The 20,393-nt window shown below is 44.4% G+C and overlaps 1 protein-coding gene across 1 annotated transcript; it reads right to left on the bottom strand.

The window, feature by feature from the left end:
* Window positions 1-12,829: 12,829 nt before the first annotated feature.
* On the bottom strand, window positions 12,830-19,817 carry LOC131750546 (zinc finger protein 502-like). The gene is given in 3 exon segments (XM_067025208.1): window positions 12,830-15,127; window positions 15,130-16,035; window positions 19,797-19,817. Coding segments are annotated over 2 exon segments (1,617 nt in total). The 5' UTR covers window positions 15,908-16,035; window positions 19,797-19,817; the 3' UTR covers window positions 12,830-14,288.
* Window positions 19,818-20,393: the final 576 nt, after the last annotated feature.

Genomic DNA, 20,393 nt, shown 5'->3' with positions numbered 1-20,393 from the left:
ATGTGCAGCCCCTTGACCCACATCATTTACCATACACTGTGCTCAGCACTGGTTATATATAGCCCATTGGCCTTTCTAACCAAATCCCTCTAATAGACTGCTGATCTGGGAAGGGCAAAATGAAATCACATTACTCCCCAAGTGCCGCCAGCCGCGGCGGGTCCTCAAAGTGCAGCAACAATCGACGAGAGGGGGTAGGGAACTGAACGCACCAAGGTATGGGATCAGAAGGGCACAAGCAACTGATGGTGGCAAGGCAAGTTTAACAACAAAGCGTAGCCGTATATATACACCCCTAAAGCAGGGAATTTGCTTAGTCATGCCTTATCGGCATCAGCTGGTTGATTGGCTTCTCAGCTTAGTCACGCCTTATCGGCATCAGCTGGTTGATTGGCTTCTCAGCTTCTCCCTCAAAGGCACCAATTTCCCCTCCAGGGTTGCTTTTCCTAGCTTTAGGGAACAACCAGGAACTCCCAGTAACTGAGCAGGTCCCTGGAGCTATTTGGCCAAAGGCCATCTCCCTTTTTACGTTCATACCATAAAGTCCAGGATGCATACCTGAGGCTTATGAGGGTCTTAATGGTGCCTTCCTCAGAGGGCAATGCTCGCCACACCCAAGCCTTATTTCCCTTTAAGTGGTACTGCAATGCCAGGACAAATTAAATGAACATCAGTGGTCAGATGAATCTGAATGAAATCCAAGTTGTTTTCTGCATCTAGAAGCAAATTGGTATGTTTGCTTCCCTCAGAGAGATAATCAAATCAGAGGAAACAAAGATCCTCAAGTTAGGAGTATTCCTAAACTCAACCTAGACCAGTAAGTAGGAACCTTAGAGAATGATTTTAGGGGAGTCAATCAATCAGTACACATACCACCATGGCTGCACTACCAGGTAGGTGGTAGGGCAGCATTTACGTAACCAGGCATTAATTTAGGGTTCTTAAGTATATTAATTCATGTGATCCTCACAAGAACCCTATCATCAGGTACGATTATTATTCCCATTTCACGGATAAAGAAACAAAGGCACACAGAGGTTAAATAATTTGTCCAAAGTCACAGAGCTAGTATGTGGTAGTTTTTGAACCCAGGCAATCTTGCTTCAGTCCATTATCTTGCCTACTCCACTACAGCGTAGATGAGTGATGGCCAAGGTCTTTAAAAAAAAAAAGCTGAAGTATGCAGCAGAAACTGGAGATCAGACCATGTGTACCTTGGGCAAGTTACTTAACCCCTCGGAGCCTATTTTTGCATCTGAAAAATAGAGATAATAGTAGTACCTGCCTCATTGAGTTGAGATGACAGTTAAACAAGATTATGCATATAATGTGCTTATAACAGTGCCTGGCACTTTTAAGACCTGTCAATGTCAGCCATTATTATTATTTGTATCATAATACAGCCCAAGCGGTCACGGAGAAATTACAACCTATGAAACTAAAAATTTCCCCTGGTGATCTGAGATCCATAGATTCTGTAGATTGCCATTACATCAGATCCAACAAGACATGCAGTAATAAAAGATATTCATGAAAACGTATAAGAATTGCCACTGTGACCAACCCCCAGCCCCTCCAGTCCAAGACTATGAGTTAGTCTGAAAATGGAAAGCTCTATTTGCTATAGTTTGTCTCTTTTTAGCAAACATACCCAATTATCAAGCTGTATAAATGTAACCACACCAGGAGCCAGACTTCCAAGTAGCTGCAAACTGTGGTGGACTTTGGTGTGATCGGAGAACATGTCACAGGAGAAGATCCTCTCAAGTGGTAAATGTCAGCCTTCCTCAGTCACATTTGTACAAACAAAAGAAAAACAAAGTAAGAATTCAAACAGGTAACATTCATCATGTGCTTGCCACTGTATTAAATGTTTTCCATGTATTACCGCACCTAAACTTCACAACACCCTTCCCACCCATGGGAAGCCACACAACCCCACTAGGTTGATCCCAGTCTAAGTTCACGACTACACATCTCAAATAGGCACTCAGCACTGCCTAGCAATCCAATTCCATTTCCGTACTTAGTTCACTTTCCCATTCTCCAGAAGGACTATGTCACGTGTCTCCTAACACCTCTTCTCCTTTCCCCTGCTGCCCTTGCTCTCAGCCAGTGACTGCCTTCACACACAGATGATGCCTCTTACCACCTGTCCGCATCTGCATCTGTCTCGGCTTTCCCTCTAGATACAATGGAATATGTGTTCCTGTTCATTTCAAAGCCAACTGCTCACCTACTCTGGAGTCTCTTCCCCTCTCAGGTGTTCACATACCTCCCCTGCAGTGTTCCCCTTATCTGCATCATTTCTCCCTTTCTATGAGTTCAATCCCACTGGCATATAAACATATTCTAGTTTCATCCATCTTAAAAACAAAATTCCACTTGACCTTAAGGCCCCTCTACTCCATTAAAGTTGTTCTTGTTAAAATGATTAAAATCCTCCTAATTGCCAAACTATCTTGCACAGTAGCATTCACCATGGTTGGCCACCACCTCCCTCTTTTTTGGCTTCCTTCCTCTTCTCTATGTACACTCTCAACCTAGGTGGTTTCACCTAGTCCTTTAGTTTTAATACCACCTATGTGGTGATTATTCCAAAGACCAATTCTAGCCATAACATCCCGTAGGACTTCAGACTCAAATTTCCAATGGCCTATTTGACATCTTAACTTAAAAATCTACTAGGTAATTTAAGTTATGTGTATTTTACCACAATAAAAAAAATCTACCATGTGATTAACAGATGGAGAGAGGGATGGTGAGATGAACAGGCATGTGAAAAAACAAGTGTAGCTAAATATTAATGGTAGGGTCTAGGTGGTGGGTGTATGGAGTTTAGTGTAAAATTCTTTCCAAGTATATTGTTCATATGCTTCATGTTGGGAGAAAACCTACTAGGCATCTCAACATAATATATCCAAAACAATTTTTGATTCCAACCACTCCAAAAATGAAACCTACCTCTCACCTACAGTTTTTCCCATCTCATTAAAGAGCAAGGCAAAAGTAGGCAAGGCAAAAACCCAGAACTCAGCCTTGACAGGCTCTCTCCCACCTGGAATATAATTCCATAAAGTCAGGGACCCTGCCCATCTAGAACCGTCCTAGCACACAGGAGGTGTTCAAAAAAGCTGTGGAATTAATCATGAATTACCGCTCTGTTTCTCTCTAGGCCCTTCAGCCCTCACTGGCCCTTAAGTGAGAATGGAGCTCTTGGCTTCCAAACCGCCCCAGCCCAGGCAGCAGAGACTGTGTCTTAGTACCTGATTATGGCTTCTTACCAATCACAGCGGTTCCATGCTCCTCAGCGAGAGTTCAAGGCCTTTCTTTACCACAGAGCCAGTGTTTCCTGTCCCAAACCTGTGACACACAGGACCCATGACACATGTCACAGCACAGCTGGGCATCACACTGCCCAGGCTGTCTCCCCGCAAGGCTTCAGCGGGCCTCACCTTGCCCAGGGCCCGCCCAAATCTAGCCCAGGAAGCCTCCCTATGGTGGCTGGAGCCACAGTCCACTCCTTCAGTGGGCATCAAAGCATCTTCCTCTCAAGGCCATTGGGTGGGCCCAAGCCCGCCCTCTCACGCCCCACCGCAGCAGCCCCCTCTACCCTCCCCCACGTCCGGCCGGGGCCCCGCCACCTTTCCTCACCTGGACCAGCCCCGCTCCGGCCTGCCCCTGCACGCCCAGCTTGGCCCCAACCAACACACCTGCTCTCAGTCCCCTTGCCAGTTGGGTTCGCGCGGGAGCCCGCCGGCCCTGCGAGATCGGTCCCATCCAATCCTGGAGGCGCCCATGAGCCTGCGCACTGGAGCCGCACCCTGCGCCTGCGCCCTCTGCAAGCAGGCTGGAGTCGGCAGTGCCTCCCCCTGCTGGCCTTCCGAAGCACTGCAGCAGTTACCGCGGACCCGGTGGTGGATGCTTTGCGGTTCCTGGTCCACCGCCCTCTCCGTGCCTGGTCCCAAGCCAGGGTCATATGCCAGCAACTCTCTGAGCCATGCCCAAATCCTGAACCACTGAGGACTGTGTTCTCTAGGGGTGATGGCCTGGCTCACACCTGCCCCCTCAACTCCCTACTCAGTTGGAGAGGGGCCGGAGTAGAGGACTGGTTTGCAGTGTCAGAAAGGGGCAGGTAGTGTTTGGGCACTTTGGACAGGATAGACGATTGCAGGAGTCACTAGACTGTGCCAGAACGTGAGGTCAGTTATAGCTCCTAGGTCGGGTGAGACAGTTTCATCTAGGGTGGTCAGTGTAGGTGGAATTCAGCGTGTAGACATTGCCTCAATACAGGAAGCCAGAATCTTTTTATCTTAACAAGCGTACCTCTCTCCGTTTGGTCCTGACCAGACCTACTCTGGTGGATCCAGTTCCCTTAAAGGCATGATGAGACCTGCCTGACTTAGCCCACAGCCTGATCCAGGAGAGCCATATCCTTGAGCTGAGCTGGGACTGAGCCAAAACAGTCACCCTCTGTCCAGGCGTGGAGAGGTCAACTTCCTGCGCCATGAGTCACTGACAGCAGATGCCTTTTCTCCACCAGAGGCCCTGCCTTTCCTCAGCAGCCAAGGCTCCCTCCCATCCCAAGGTAGAGATCCTCCTTAACGATGGGCCCCCTTTAAGGGGATGCCTGTTGCTTCTCACAGCGTCTAATGTCAGAACTTTGCATGCCATCACTATTTCACAAATCTGAGCAGCACGAATGAATCAGAATGTTCTATTGTTGTGTTCCTACGTAGATGGCTGTCATGGGGACACAAACACAGACTTTTCACCCACGGCATCAGGAAATCGCTAAATGGAGACTGAATGAATACTTGGTGGGAGTGAACCCTGAGGTCTCATCATGTCCCTCAACTTACTGTTAAACCGCATCATATTCCCAGTGGCCACCGACCGAAAAGGCTGCTTCTGTTTTCACAAGTGAAAAATTCGAAGAATTATAAAGGTTAGTTCTTTATCAAAATTTCTGCCATTCATTGGAGGCCTTTTCAAATCCCTATGACTTGCTATTACCAGCAGTGCAAGGAGTCTTGCAGGCCTGGACTTAAGTCCCTGATCTGCTACTGAAAGGTCCCCTTTCTAGCCTGACTGAAGAGTAGCTTGGTTGTCCCCTCCCTGCTGCCCCCCAGACACCACCTTCTCATGTGCTACTTGGTCCCAGGCTCACTGCGGATCCCTGGGGAAGCTCAACTGGAGTAGCAGCAGTGACCAGCACAGAGGTGATGCAGATTCTGGAATCTCACAGTCTGCATTCCTGACCCTGGTCTGAGCACCCAGATTCCCTCAGGATGGACCTTGAGAGCCAGACATACCTCTGCTCTCCACTGAGCTGAGACCCGTCTGCCCCTTTCAAGTGTAAGAATTTACTGCCCAAATGGCCCCTCATCCCAAGCTGTGTGTCTCCAGACACAATCACAGCGTCCCTTGAGGGCCTCCCAGACCCCAGTGGACAACTTGTACCCAGGACCTCAGGACCCAAAGTCATTTCTTCACAGCCCCTAAGACCCATGATCAAGCTCAGGGTTTTCTAAACCTGGTTTGGGGCCGGGTAAGAGTGGATAACTAAGAACAAGAAACTCTGACCAAAAAAAAAAAAAGAATCATTTCAGCAGCACTACCCTTCCACGGCTCCATCCTGGTACAGGGCTCTGCTTTGCAGCCTGTTTATTTTTAGATGGTGTTCTTCACACCCAGCACCATCAAGTGTGAGTCGATGAGGACTGTGAACTTGGGAGAAGCTGTGAGACCTTGTCTGTGTGTTTCTTTCTCTCTGCTCAGCTTTGAGAGACTTCACATAAAAGACTCTATAAGAATAAATTGTGGAAAGTACAAGGCCAATAAAAATCCCAGTAGAGGCTGAACACTATTTTATTTAGAAAGCAGAAGGACAAGCACTTACCTCATTCTGGATTCCCAGATGCCTAGTTCCTGAGCCTGGCACATGGGCAATGCCCAATAAATATCAATTGATTGATCCATTAGTTGGCTACTCACCAGTTTGCAGAGCAACGACCAGCCCACCGCTCTGCCTGCACACACCACAAAGAGAGAGAATCCTTAGGCTTTGATGGGAGAGTTGTTAATTTGGCAGGTGAGCCTGCTACAAACCCTTGCCTATAAATGCCCTGCCTTCTACTTCCAGCTCTGCTTATTAACAGTAAAATAATGATGTAGCAGAAAGTGAACTGCAAACACTGCCAAATTCTAAGAGAGGAGCTGGATGCATGCCTTTTAGTCCTCATGTATTCAGTCCTCCTGGTCTGTGCCAAGCCCTGTGCTTTACAGCAAGAATTCAGATGTCGCCATCTTACTGCATCTTATTAGCTGGACAGAATACGGTGCACACAGAAGGCAACTTCTTTGTTTCTTTTCAGTGTCATTCAAACTCAGTGCCCAGATGCATTTTTTTCCTGGGTTCTTGAATATAAACTCTTGGGCAGGGCTTCCCTGGTGGCGCAGTTGTTGAGAGTCCGCCTGCCGATGCAGGGGACACGGGTTCGTGCCCCGGTCCGGGAAGATCCCACATGCCGTGAAGCGGATGGGCCCGTGAGCCATGGCCGCTGAGCCTGCGCATCTGGAGCCTGTGCTCCGCGACGGGAGAGGCCACAACAGTGAGAGGCCCACGTACCACAAAAAAAAAAAAAAAAAAAAAAAAAAAAATTATTGGGCAGGTCTATAACTTTGAGCACCCAGAGCAGTCCCATTTCAGTGTAAGATTCCCTCTGACTTCTTATCTAACTCTTAGGCTCTGTCTGTCTCGAGGCCAGGACTGCTTTGGACTGGAAATAGGCATGGGAAATGGGCACATCAGTTTCTCCTTTCTCACCCAACTTCACACCCACATCCTACCCTCCAGACTCAGTGTCTCACATCTTTGCAGCTGGAATCCAACACAGGGCTCTCTGGCTTCTGCAGATATTTTGAGCTGGCTGTTTGCCTGAGAAAATCTTATGGTTTCCCTAAGAATTCCCTTTTGAGGTATCTCCAAGTGCAGCTCCATGGCCTGGGTGATGTTGCCACTGGCCAGTGTTTACAATGCCCTCCCTCTGTTCCTGCCTCCCATGGGTCCATTCCAGGACCATGAATAAATGTGCCAGACAAATGAGTAAGTGGAAGCCAAAATGCAGACTTGGCTTTGTGCCCCCATGAGGGGCTTCTCAAATGGAGGAAGGGCCACCTTCGGGTCATTCATCAGCCACAGGAGGATGCCTTTCTGTGATTCTCCCCAGTCCACCCTCTGTGAGCTGAGGCTCTGAGTCTCTCTTTGTTTGGGTCCATGTCCCTTCTGCTTGTTTTAGGGCAGTTCCAGATGGTGCCCCACCTGTAGATCCACTTGGCTCTAAGAAGGGCTTCCACGTCCTTCCCCTACCAAAGGTATCAGTGGTTACAGTCCTGGGCAGTCCTCTTCCTCTTTGCTCTCCCACCAAGCATGTTGTTTCAGCCATCTCCTTTCACCTTTCGATTGCTTGGGCATGAGTCAGACACCAAGCTCTTGTGTCCCCCCAAATTGCTGGAGACACATATCAAGCCTTATAAATTATTCTCCTGAAGTTCCTGTTATGCATGCAGAGGTCTTGAAGGAGAAGAAGCACTGCCTTCCCTCTCCCCTCTCCTCCCCAGGGCTGGGAAACAGGTGTGGAAGGGAAAATGCCATGGCATTCCAACAACTCAGAGGAATCTTCCATTCCTGGCCTCCTTACCCTCTAATCCCTCACAGTCTATGGATGGGTGATCACCAGTGCTCCTGGCTTGCCAGGTGAGATGACTCTTAAAGCATGAGTAGGTGTTAACTGAATGAAGAAGGGAGAGTGGCCTATATGGGCGTGTAGGGCACAGAGCAGCACAGGAAGGAGCATGAGAAAGCGTGGCATATTCTAGGAGCCCCATGTGACTGCATGAGGAAGAGAGAGTTTGAGGGATGGCCAGAGATGGAATTGCAATCTGAGAACCAAGTTGTAGTCACATCCTGTAGTATTTTGCACACTATGCTAAGAAATTTTAATGCTATCCTATAGGATTAGCCATCAAATGGTATTAATCAAGGGAGTACATGTTTGGCCGTTAGCATGCTGTTTTTGGCTGCAATGTGGAGAGGCATGGTGAGAGTAGAGACTTCTTTGGTGTGAGCTGATCAGAGGATCTTCCAATCAGAAGAAAGAAAATCTGGAGCTTCCCTGGTGGCACAGTGGTTAAGAATCCACCTGCCAATGCAGGGGACACGGGTTCGAGCCCTGGTCTGGGAAGATCCCACATGCTGCAAAGCAACTAAATGCGTGTGCTACAACTACTGAGCCCATGTGCCACAGCTACTGAAGCCCACGCACCTAGAGCCTGTGCTCCACAACAAGACAAGCCACAGCAATGAGCAGCCTGCACACTGCAACAAAGAGTAGCCCCCACTCGCCACAACTAGAGAAAGCCCACGCGCAGCAATGAAGACCCAATGCAGCCATAAATAAATAGGTAGATAGATAGATAGATAGAAAAATAAATAAAATTTATTTTTTAAAATTGCTGTTAAAAAAAAGAATAAAGAATTTCTGACTTTTTTTCTTATTTCTCAAAGTCTTTCTAATACAGTCTTGAAAGCCACACATTCTCCTTGGTTTGCCAAGTTCTTAGGGAGGCATTATGATCGAGAGATTTAATTGTGATTTTATTTTTTTATGAAAAGAACCAGTGTCAATCCACAGACCCTCTGAGAAATCAGGCTCGCCAGGCCAGGCCAGCAGCCCCTCTGCCCAACTCAGAGGCTCAGTGGCAAGGGGCGGCTTTATTCCAAGTGACCTGGGTTTTATTTCAGCATCACTATTTACTTGTGACCTCAAACGAATATTAAATTTCTCTAGGTCTCAGTTCCCTCATATATAAAAATGACCCTAAGAATGTATGAGTCAGAATAAGCTAGGTTATGCTGCTGTAATAAACAAACCATCAAATCTTAGTCACTTAGAGCAGTAAAGGTTTGATTCATGCTCTCAGTGCATATCCAATGTGGGTCAGCTGGAAGCTCTGCTCTGTGATCCCTGACTTCAATCCGCAGGCTGATGGAGCACTCACCATCCCACACCCTGTGATCACTGTGGCCAATGGGGATAGAGATCTCTAGGGGGTTCAGCAACTGCAATTAAATGTCTGGATGTATCTACAGTTAGTCTGGATATGGTATGCGTTACTTCTGCTCACAACTTTTTGGTCGGAACAAATCACATGGTCCCACTCCACCACAAATACCTACCCCACAAGCCTGTGGTGGGGTTAAACACAGAGTGCTTGACACAGAGCATCAAACCCACCAGGCTCTGACAAAGCTCTTCAATGGAGAGTGTCCTCTGCCCACAGGGGTAGTTAAGACTTCCAACTTCTCGCTGAGACGTACTTTAGGAAAAGGATTGTATCCTCAACAACACAGGTAGACACTGGGCCTCCCATTTCAAAATGATAAAAGGAAATTTGAAAATTCCAGTGAAGGAAAGCCTGGTTGAGAAACAGAAATCCAAAAGGACCAGGATTGGCAACGGTCTCTACCTTCGAGTTGTAGACATAGAGTGTCCTAATACAGAATTTGGGGAAAGGCTCAATATTTTGTAATAACCTATAATGGAGAAAAATCTAAAAATGTTATACATATGTATATGTATAACATACGAAACGAACACATTGTAAATCAACTATATATTAATAAAAATTTTTTAAAATACTACAAGTACCACAGTGATGGCACTGACTATGTAGATGGGCTGCTGGAGAATCATGTTTGATTCAGGCAGTTGGTAGTGGAGGCTTAGCACCCTCACTCTGCACTCTGGGTGGATGGATCTGTAACTTTCTGTAGAACCCGCCCTGCCAATATGTGAACAGCAATGGCATGGTTAAAGCAGAGTTGGGAAGACCACTTTTCAAAATTAAACTTTTTTATTTTGAGATAATTATAGATTCACATGCAGTTATATGAACTAATACAGACGATTCCCTGTACCCTTCACTCAGTTTGCCCATAATGGTAACATCTTACAAAACAAGTACAACATCACAACCAGGATATTGACATTGATGAAATCCATCCCTCTTGTTCAGATTTCTAATGTTTTACTTGTAGTCATTTGTATGTGTATTTTAAGTTCTATAAACCCTGAAATTTACATACATAATATTGTATATCAGCTGTGTTTCAATTTTTTTAAAAGTTCTATACAATTTTATCACGGGGGTAGGTTCATGTATCCACCACCAAAGTCAAGATACAGAAGAGTCTATCACCATCAGGATTTCTCCTGGTGCCCTTAACTACACCCACTTCCCTGCTACCTGCCCATCTCCTCCTCTCCTTCCTCCCAAACCTATAGTAACCACAAATCTGTTCCCCATTTCTATAACTTTGTCATTTCAAGTATGTTATATAAATGGAGTCATGCTGTGAAAACTTTTGTGACGTGCTTTTTCTCTCAGCATAATTCTCTAGAGATCCATCCAAGCATGTATCAATAGTTCACTCCTTTTGGTGTGAATGTACCAAAGTTTATTTAACCATTCACCTGCTTAAAAGGCATCAGATTATTTGCAATGTTTGGCTATTACAAATAAAGTTCCTATGAACATTCAGGTACAGGTTTTTGTGTGAACAAAAATGAATGAATGAAATGGAATGTTTCCATTTCTCTGAGATAAATTTCTAATATGCAGTTGCTGAGTCTTATGATAATGGTATATTTACTTTTTTATAAGAAATTGCCGAACTGTCTTCCAGAGTGACTGTACCATTTTATATTCCCACAGCAATGAATGAGTGACCCAGTTTATCCACATCCTCACTAGCATTTGGTATTGTCATTATTTTTTATTTAACCGTTCTGACGTGTGTATAGAGATATCTGTGGTTTGACTTTGCATTTCTCTAATAGCTAATGAGATTTAACATCTTTTCATGAGCTTACTTGTCATCTGTATATAATCCTCAGTGTAATATCTGTTCATGTCTTTTGCCTATTTTCTAAGTGGACTTTTTTTGTATTTTACTGTTGAGTTTTGAGAGTTCTTTATATATTCTAGATACTAATCCTTTGTTGGATGTGTAGTTTGCAAATACTTTCTCCCAGTTTACAGTTTGTCTTTTCACCCTCTTAATAGAAACTTTCACAGAGAAAGGATCAATTTATTAATTTTTCCTTTTATGGATTGTGCTTTTGGTGTCAAGTCTAAGAACTCATTGCCTAGCCCTAGAACCCAATCCTTTCCTTTTTTTTTCTTCTAAAAGTCTCATAGTTTTACATTTACATTTGAGTCTGTGATCCATTTTCAGTTTGTTTTTGTACAAGGTGTAAAGTTAATGGGACTGATGGAGTTTTTTTGTTGTTGTTATTTTGGTTTTTTAGTGTTTTTGTCTATGGATGTCCATTTGTTGAAAGGCCATTCTTTTTCCATTAAATTTCTTCTGCACCCTTGTCAAACTTAATTGGGAATACTTGTGCAGGTCTATTTCTGGGTTCTTCATTCTGTCCCATTGACCTATCTGTCTATCCCTCTGCCAGATTACACTGACTTGACATGGTAGCTATATGGTAAGCCTTTATATTGAGTACGGTGATTCCTCCCACTTTATTCTACCTTTTCAAGATTATTTTAGCTGTTCTAGGGCTTGTGCATTTTCAGAGCATTTAAAAATTTTTATATAATGTAAATTACACTAAAACTATAAAATAAAATTTATAAAATGGATTTTAGAATAAGCTTATCTATGTCTACAAAATGCTTTGCTGGGAATTTGATAGGAATCACATTTGACCTCTAAATTAATTTGGGGAGAATTGACATCTTTACCATGTTTAGTTGGGATGTCCACTTTTGCTGTACAGTTTAGTGATGAATGTGTGTATGTTTGAACAACCTCATACAAATGGTATGCTGGCAGATAATAGAAGCTTAATAAATATTTATGGCAGAGAGGAAGGATGGGAGAGCCAGGCAAAATCTTGAAAAATCTGGATCAGTGTTTCCCAAATCTGGCCACACATACAATCCTCTGCTGTGGTTGGTAAAAGTACAGATTTCTGGGTTTCACCTCAGCCCTGCTGATTCAGAGTCTCCAGGGTTGAGGCCAGTGGACCTCTATTTTTAACACCCTCTATAGTTGATTCTCAGGTACAGTCAGGTTTGAAGATGTACAATACAGAAGCCAAACATGGACGCAGTTTGCAGGCAATGAGCTGAGTCCCTTAGGACTATACTGTTCTTTCTGACATTTGCCCTGAAACAAAGCAAGTGGCAGCTGCAGTCAAGTTCATCTAAGGCAAATGAACATGTCCTTCATGAGATATGGCTCAAAATGAGTAAACAGACCCAGGGAGCCAGGAAGCTCCTTTCCTATAAGGAGGAAGACTAGATTCATTTTGAACCTGTAGCCACCCATTTCTTTTCTGAAGAGGAAATAAGCAACCAGAGTTCAGCAGAGTACAAGCAGTTGCAAAGTTGTAAATACTGTAAATACTGTTATTTTCTCACTGCATTGCATACTTGATTAATCCCCTAACCTTGAGGTCCATGACACTGTGCAATTTTTCCATGAGCATAAAATATAAAGTTTTCATAGGGTTATTTTTGCCCATAAGATATTAATTTACTCAATCATGAATTGCCCTATGGCAAGTTTGAGAACATAATCTTTATAGCTGGAGAGGGAAAAGTATGTTATTTCTGCTACATTCCCATTTTTGGTAATTAATCGCTCAAACCAATGCTTGTAAGACACTTGCTCTGGAAGAAAAAAATCAATGCTGAGTTCCAAATAACCATTCCAGAATTAACTTACTTTAGTTTTTTAATGGTCATATTTTAAAAACTGTATAAGCTTCAGCGCATAGAAACTATTTCAAATACTAGTCAAAGGCTATCCTCACTTAATCTTCCAGAGCTGAATCTCTGGGTAGCAGTTAAGAACATGAAAGAGAATGGGGAAATAAGGGGAAACATGCCCTTCCTTTCTCTCCAGAGAAGAAAATACCATCACAGTCATGGCAAGCCGTGTTATCTCAATTTTCAGGAATTTGAAAAAGAGGTAATTCTCTCTAGAATTCTTATCAAATTCATCCCATGAGAGGTGTTTCCCTAGATACTCCTAATCTGCAGTGAATGATAAATATCCTGGAATAAGAGGCCCAATAAAAACAGAAATACCTGAGATCTAATGAATCTATGGTTAGAGCCACCAATGCCATGCTTACACAAAACCTAGCCATCCCACTACAGTGACCACTTCATCACAAATGCTTTCTCCTCTCTAAAGGCTAACAAACCAAGTCCCACTTTGTTAATCCTAGTGGGCCCCTCTCCCCTGGTCCCTGTGCCCTAGTGCCCCAGCCAAACTTACAAGAGACAGGTGTACGCCCTAGTCCAGGACAGGGGTATGTGGGTGGCTTGCTCAGTCACAGGCAGGCTTCCTGCTCTGAGGTTTCTTACCACTAGCAGCCTAGCACAAACCATTTTCTTTCTGGGTAAGATAATATTCTTCTGGGAAGAGGTTAGGTCTTCTTCTCCACGACTCTCTGAGCAGATCTGACTTCCTTCCCACAAACTGACATCATTCAAGAGACGTCTCTCTTGATCTATTTCCTTCTTAGCCCCAAGTCACTCTCCAGCTTGAAAGGATCAGGAAGCTCTCCCTCACCCTGATAAAAGCCTTCTTCATGAACTTTTCTGTAGCAATCAGCCCAGCTCTTGCCACATATCCCCTTATTTGTTGAATAGATGAATGACTAACGATTCTGTTTTCACTTGTTTCTATCTCCCCTTCATGGGACTACTTCCACAGATGGGCAGCCTCCCCATGGTGGCATGGTCAGAGCTGCCTCGGGCATCTGGAGACTACTCAGAACTACCTCAGAGCTGCTGCCACTTTCACACTGACAATCAATTTGGAAAATCACCTCAGCCTATGACCAGCAAACACAGGTGAAAAGTTGGGAAGGTGAAGCAGGGGTGTAATAAGGGAAACACAGTGCTAACTTAAATGACACCTCCAGGTATGAGAATGCCATGGAGACAAAGGAATGGCAAAGAGCAAGGATTTCTCTGAAAAGTAGAAACTTCTTTCCTACCCTGTATTCCCAGATGCCCACCTGAAGTAGGCTGTGCATTCTCCAAGCTCCCACCTCCATTTCTCAAAATACCCTCCTGAGTGCAGTATCCAAGGCTCCTTTATCCTTCCCTCTAGGAACTCTTCCTGTCCCTCTTCCCCAGCAGGATTCCTAGTCACTCTCTCTAGAGAAACTGTCATAACCTGAATGCCAGGTTTATTCACCACTGTGAAGTTTCTGATGTCTGAAAAGGACTGAACTACGTCTGAAGAATTTTCCACATTCAATGCACTCATAAGTCTTCACACCAGTGTGAATCCTGTAATGTTCACTAAGGTGTGCATACTTGCAGAAGGTTTTCTCACACTCACTACACTTACAGAGCTTCTTGCTAGTGTGATTTCTATGATGTTCAGTAAGAGACGTGTTGTGAGCAAAGGCTTTCCCACATTCTTGACATTTATAGGGCTTTTCTCCAGTATGAATTCTCATATGCTGAGTGAGGCAGGTATTCTGGTTAAAGCCCTTCCCACATTCATTTCATTTATAGGGTTTTTCTCCAGTGTGACTTCTCTGATGCTGAATAAGACAAATGCTTTGAATGAAAGCTTTACCACATTCACTGCATTGGTAGGGTCTTTCCCCTGTATTAATTCTCTGATGTTTTGTGAGTGGGGTACTCTGTGCAAAAGCTTTACTACATTCCTTACACTTATAGAGTTTTTCTCCAGTATGAATTCTCTGGTGTTTAATAAGGGATGGGCTCTGACAAAATGCTTTCCCACATTCCTTACACTTATAAGGTTTCTCTCCAGTATGAATTCTCTGATGCTGAGAGAGGTTTGCCTTTGTATGGGAAGTCTTCCCGCATTCATCACATGTATAGCGTTTTTCCCCAGTGTGAGTTCTGTGATGTTGTGTAAGATTTGAGTGTTTGCGAAAAGAAGAGCCACATTCGTTGCATAAATAAGGTTTCTCACCAGTGTGAATTCTCTGATGATGAATGAGGTGTGTGTTCAGACTGAACACCTTCCCACATCTATTGCATTTATAAGTTTCTCTCCAGTGTGAATTCTCTGGTGTTCAATGAGATGTGAATGATTGAGGAAGGAATTCCCACAGTCATTACATTTATATGGTTTCTCTCCAGTGTGGATTCTCTGATGCTGAGTAAGCAATGATCGATATCGAAATGTTTCCCCACACTGCTCACATCCATATGGTTTCACTCCGGTATGAATTCTTTGATGTCGAACAAGGAATGAACTACTACTAAAAGTTTTCCCACATTCTTCACATGTGTAGGGTCTCATATGAGTTCTCTGATGCTGGGTAAAGGATGAGCTCTGATTAAAAGTTTTTCCACATTCACTACATTTCCAAGATTTTTTCTGTGTAGAGAGGGTCGGACATTTACTTTGGTCTGAAATCTCATTGGTGTGTATGCTACTTGTCTCCCACTGATGTAGGCTCTCTTCTGTAGAAACCCTGAGATGTGTAAGAAGACTTGAGGTCAAAAGCAGGCTTCTCTCAAATTTATATTCTTATCTAATCATTTCTGGAGGTGCTTCTTTGTGGATGAAAGTTATTCCCCCAAAACCTTCTTGGAAAAGGCATGGTCCAGGAACCTCTCTGGGAGGGTTTTCCTTCATGCTCTCACATACATATTTTTATGCAAATGTAGGATCCTGGTATTCATCCTCTTGGGATCTCTTTGATGCTATTCCTGGCAAATCAATTTCAGAGCCATCCTGCTCTGGAGCAGGCTTGTTCACCCAACCTGGACAAATCTCTCCTTCAATCTCTCTCTCTTCAGCTCCTTGCATATTCAACATCCACAAATCTTCTCTTTGCTTTGATTGTAGAAGACTTCAAGGTTGAAAAACTGGGAGCCCATGATGTCCTGGGGCTCCCCGCAGGGTGGCGACCATGGTCCCGGAGGTACAAGGAAACCCCACTGCTCCTATTTTTACATTAATTTTGTCACTGTTACTATACAGAAGTTTTAACTTTTTCAATATTGTCAACACTGTAGTTCTTCTTTGTTATACTCTGTCTGTTGCTGGCAGCCAGAGGAAGTTATTACTCCTCTGTATTCTGATAAAACTAGAATATATGTTCTACCAGTTTTGCTATGCTTTTTTATTTAATCAAGCTGTATGTAATTTTAGTAGATGACATGACTTTTGAATCTAAGTCATCTTTTCCATCTATCTTAGTTCGATCTATGAAGTTGGGCTCCCTCCCCCACATTGAGACTGACTGCCATGCGTCCCCCATTATATAGCACTGAGTGTTCCTTGGCTCACATTGTGGTCCTCCAGGTCTATTTCTTTTGTACACTTAATAACTCCAACCTTTAGCTTTTTACTTTTTTTTGTTATGGTGGTGGCTATATGTCCTAACATCTGATAATGCTGGATCTGCCACTTCACTCTTCCTTTTTCTTAGATGTTCCCATCTTATTTTTCTTTCATATAACTTTTAGAATTAGAACCCCAAAGGAAAATGTTTTTAAAAGAATGTATAACCATTTGGAGTTGCATAGGAAGAACACAGAAAGATGACAAAACACATTACTCCCGTGGCCTTTGAGCCAAGTCTCTCAGCAGATTCCCTCGAGGGAAATGGGGGCACTTTGAAAACCATGGAACCTCCTTCAACCAATGGAGAACCCAAAAGTGCCAACTGGAACAAGGCATCTGTCCCAGAAAGTGTGATGAGTGCACCAGCAAGACCGCACCCTGTCCTGGCTTATCTTGATGTAGGAGGTTGATTCTCAAATTCTTTCACCAGGCAAAGGCCCCTGTAAGTATGCAAGGGCACGTGCACACACACACACACACACACACACACACACACACACACACACACAGAGCTTTATTCAACATAAACCCCAGAACTGAAGAGGGGTCACGACCACTATTCAAAATGAGTTTCAGAAGTGACAGGCATGATTTTTTTGAAGTTACTTCTTAACAACTGGGCCAGACACTCCATCCCAGGTCACCTTCTCAGGGCCCCACTGGCCTCTTTCCTTATTGTGGAGTATGTGGGTACATTCTTTGGACCAACATCTGAGGACTCTTCCATTTGATCACAGTCAGAAGGATGTCCAGGCAGAAACCCTCAGGTTCTGCCTTGGGAGACTGTCCCACTTTCTCTGTTCACCTAAAACAATAAGCAGCTTTTACTGGGTCACCTTGCCATTTGGCCAGCAGCCTTCCCTAAACAGAACAGTTCAGTTGCCTTCTTAATCTCACTGGACAGCAGGGGTTGTTTTAGCCTCATAAGAGAGAAATAGTAGGACTCATGACACGTGATGGAAAGACATGTGTGTTACACAAGTCTACGTGGACAGGCATATTCTAGGGGAAATGTAAAAATGCACCAAAAGTAGAATCAGATAGCAGCAGTGTGAATCTGTCCCTGCTAGCTATATGATCTTGGACAAATTAAATAAACCTTCCAAGCCCCGTTTATGAAAGAGGAATATGAATACTGCTCAAAGTTGAAATGAGGATTAAATTAAATCATTTATAGAAACCACCTGTATACTATTACTATCTTAATACCTAAAAGGACCAAATAAAATAATTTGTTATACAGTTTTAAAGGATGCATGACTCCATCCGTAAGCAAAGTCCTCTTATACCCTCCAAAACTTCTCTGTACTTCCAGGATGAAAGAGAGAATATATACAACCAGGCCCTTAACTTTGGGGGATTTGTTCTCCTAGAGAACTTGGAGAATGTTAAGAGCTGCTTCTTCCAAAAGAAGCAGCAAGTCAACATTCTAACTGTAGAGCTCCCCCGGTGTCTTGAAGCACATCTGTGGGCAGCTTCATGGAGCCCAGTCTGAGAACTCACACCTTGAGCACCCACAAGTGTAGGCCCGCCTTCTGTCAGCAGGGAAGGTAAGTGACTGTGACAGGACTCAGCCTAACTATGTCCCAAGCCGTCGTCCATAGCTGAGGGCTATTCCGTCCACCCTGGATCCTGACACCTTTGCCATAAACCATTACTTCTCCTCACCCACCCCACACCCCATGTTAGGGCACCAGTCCTTTGTCTACATGGATTTAAAAATGACGGCATTGAATGCGTTAATAAGGTTGCATCATCTCACTGCAGTAGTTTCCTCCTTTATGATTAAAAGTAGCTAACACGTTTTGAGTCGTTACTACATGACACACAGTGTGCTACACATGTGAGCCATGTTGTCATCTAACCCTCCCAGGAAGAGCATGAGATCGATTTCGTTACCTCCACTTGGCAGTCAGGTAGCTGAGTCTTAGACGGTTTAAAAGTCACTTGCTGCTGGCCATTTAGCTAGTGAGTGGCGAAGCCTGGCTTGGGGCCCTGCTCTCACTACTCTGCTCTCTGCTGCCTCCCCCCACGGCACTGCAGATCTCCTGGGACATTTCGTAAATACTAACACTTACAGCCCTTAATTACTGCCCTGTGGATCCCCAAAGCTTTGCTTACCCTATCTTCTTTTAGCTCCCCAGCCCTGAGGAGCCCCCTCTGGGAAGACTGCCCTCCACATATAAGCTGCTCCCTGATTGCTGCACACTTCCATGAATCTGTAATGCATCATTCCCAAAGTTATCAGAGTGTCTGACTTCTGCATAAATGGCAAACAGGGTCTTCAAAGCCTCCATGGCATCTCCTCTATCAACGTGTTGCTTCCTATTTCAGATAAGAACCAGCCCTTTCGTCATATTTGAACTTCAAATATCCACCCACCTTATCAGCTTCCCTGCCACTCTCCTTTAAGAGACCAGTTCAATCATTTGTGATGAAAATGTAGCTGGGACACAATGAAATGAAAGTGAACAAGAGTGTTTCAATTATACCTAAACCTTCACAGCCAGTGCCTTGGTAAGTTTCGATGTGTCTTGAAAATGCATTTATCTGAAAGTTTCTTGAACACTGAGCATTTTTCAAATACTGGAACTATCTATGTTGTAGGCACTTTAACAGAATGCTGGGTGGTTTATCAACTGGTCAAGAGTTTAACCCTCTCTAGAAAGTGTCTGACGGTTTTTGTTACACTTATTCCTCTACTTGAAGTCTGACGGTTTTTATTACACTTATTCCTCCCACATCTTCATCAGTCTGATCTGACACCAGCCTGGTCACCCAGTCCCAGCTTCTGGCAGCACCTTGTGTCAACAGTTTGACTTTCTTGATCAAGAAAGAGCTCACTGTGTTGAGGCACAGGGGCTCTTGAGAAGGGCCACATTACATGACACCAAGACTCTTCTCTGAAATACATTTAGCCCAAGGGCAGTCAGGAGCAGACAAAGTAGGAATCAGAACTTTACCAGCAACCCACCGAAAGAGAGAGGCCCGAGGAGAGATGGTGGGCCCAGCCACATGCAGGAGGCCACAGAAGAGAGCACTGAGCAGGGGGTCCATGGAGTGGGAGACCTGGGGTTGAATTCTGACTGTCACTTACTTATCTGTCACTTACTATATGACCCTAGGAAAGTCCTAAATGTGTCATCTGTAAAATGGGAATGACAATAACCCTATCTCATAGGGTCGTTGCCACGGAACATGTACCATGATAAGTGCCATGATGAGGTATGACCCGAAGAGGGAATGCAAGGGGAACATGGTAATGTGCATAGACCATCACCCAGCCAAAGTGGAGACACTGAGCCCCACTAGAAGAATTCAGCCCAGACTCATTCCACCCAGACAGAGTGCTACCCACCTGAGGGTGCTATCATGTGGGTCCTCAGCCTCCTCAAGTTCTTTCCACTCAATGTCACTCTCACGGGACTCTTCTAGAGGCAAAGACTCTCAGAAAGTACCCTAAGAACAGAACTGTGGTAAAGGAATGGTCCCTGAATCTGCCTTCAAACATTCTCCACAGGGTAGCTGGTCTTCCAATGTAGAGTTGATAGTAGGATATGCTTCATCCTCCAAGGTGAGAGAAGGGGCTTCAGGTAGATGGCACATGTCACCTTCATCATCATCACTGTACGATTCAGGACTAGAAAACAGAAACCCACGTGTCTTCCAGCATTGGTCAGAAATTCCTCTCCCCACCTTCCCTTGTTTTCAGGATGCTCATCATGACACATCACAGGCAAGCCAGCCAGGCTTGAAACAATTCTTGCCAGAGACTGCTCTGTGGTCAGGAGGTGAACAGTGAATACGGCATGGCCCTTGACCTGGAGGAGCCGCTGATTTAATGGGAAGAGCGAGCAGTGAACAAATGTTAGAATCAGGTAGTAAGTGCTATGGTAGAGGCAGCATAGAGACTTATGGGAGCAGGGGGAGCTCCTTACCGAGTCCAGAAGACAAT

Source organism: Kogia breviceps, chromosome 2 (genome assembly GCF_026419965.1).
Source record: "Kogia breviceps isolate mKogBre1 chromosome 2, mKogBre1 haplotype 1, whole genome shotgun sequence".
Taxonomy (NCBI): Eukaryota; Metazoa; Chordata; class Mammalia; order Artiodactyla; family Physeteridae; genus Kogia; species Kogia breviceps.
Note: the sequence above shows the minus strand (reverse complement) of the source record. Positions and strands in the feature narration are given on the sequence as shown.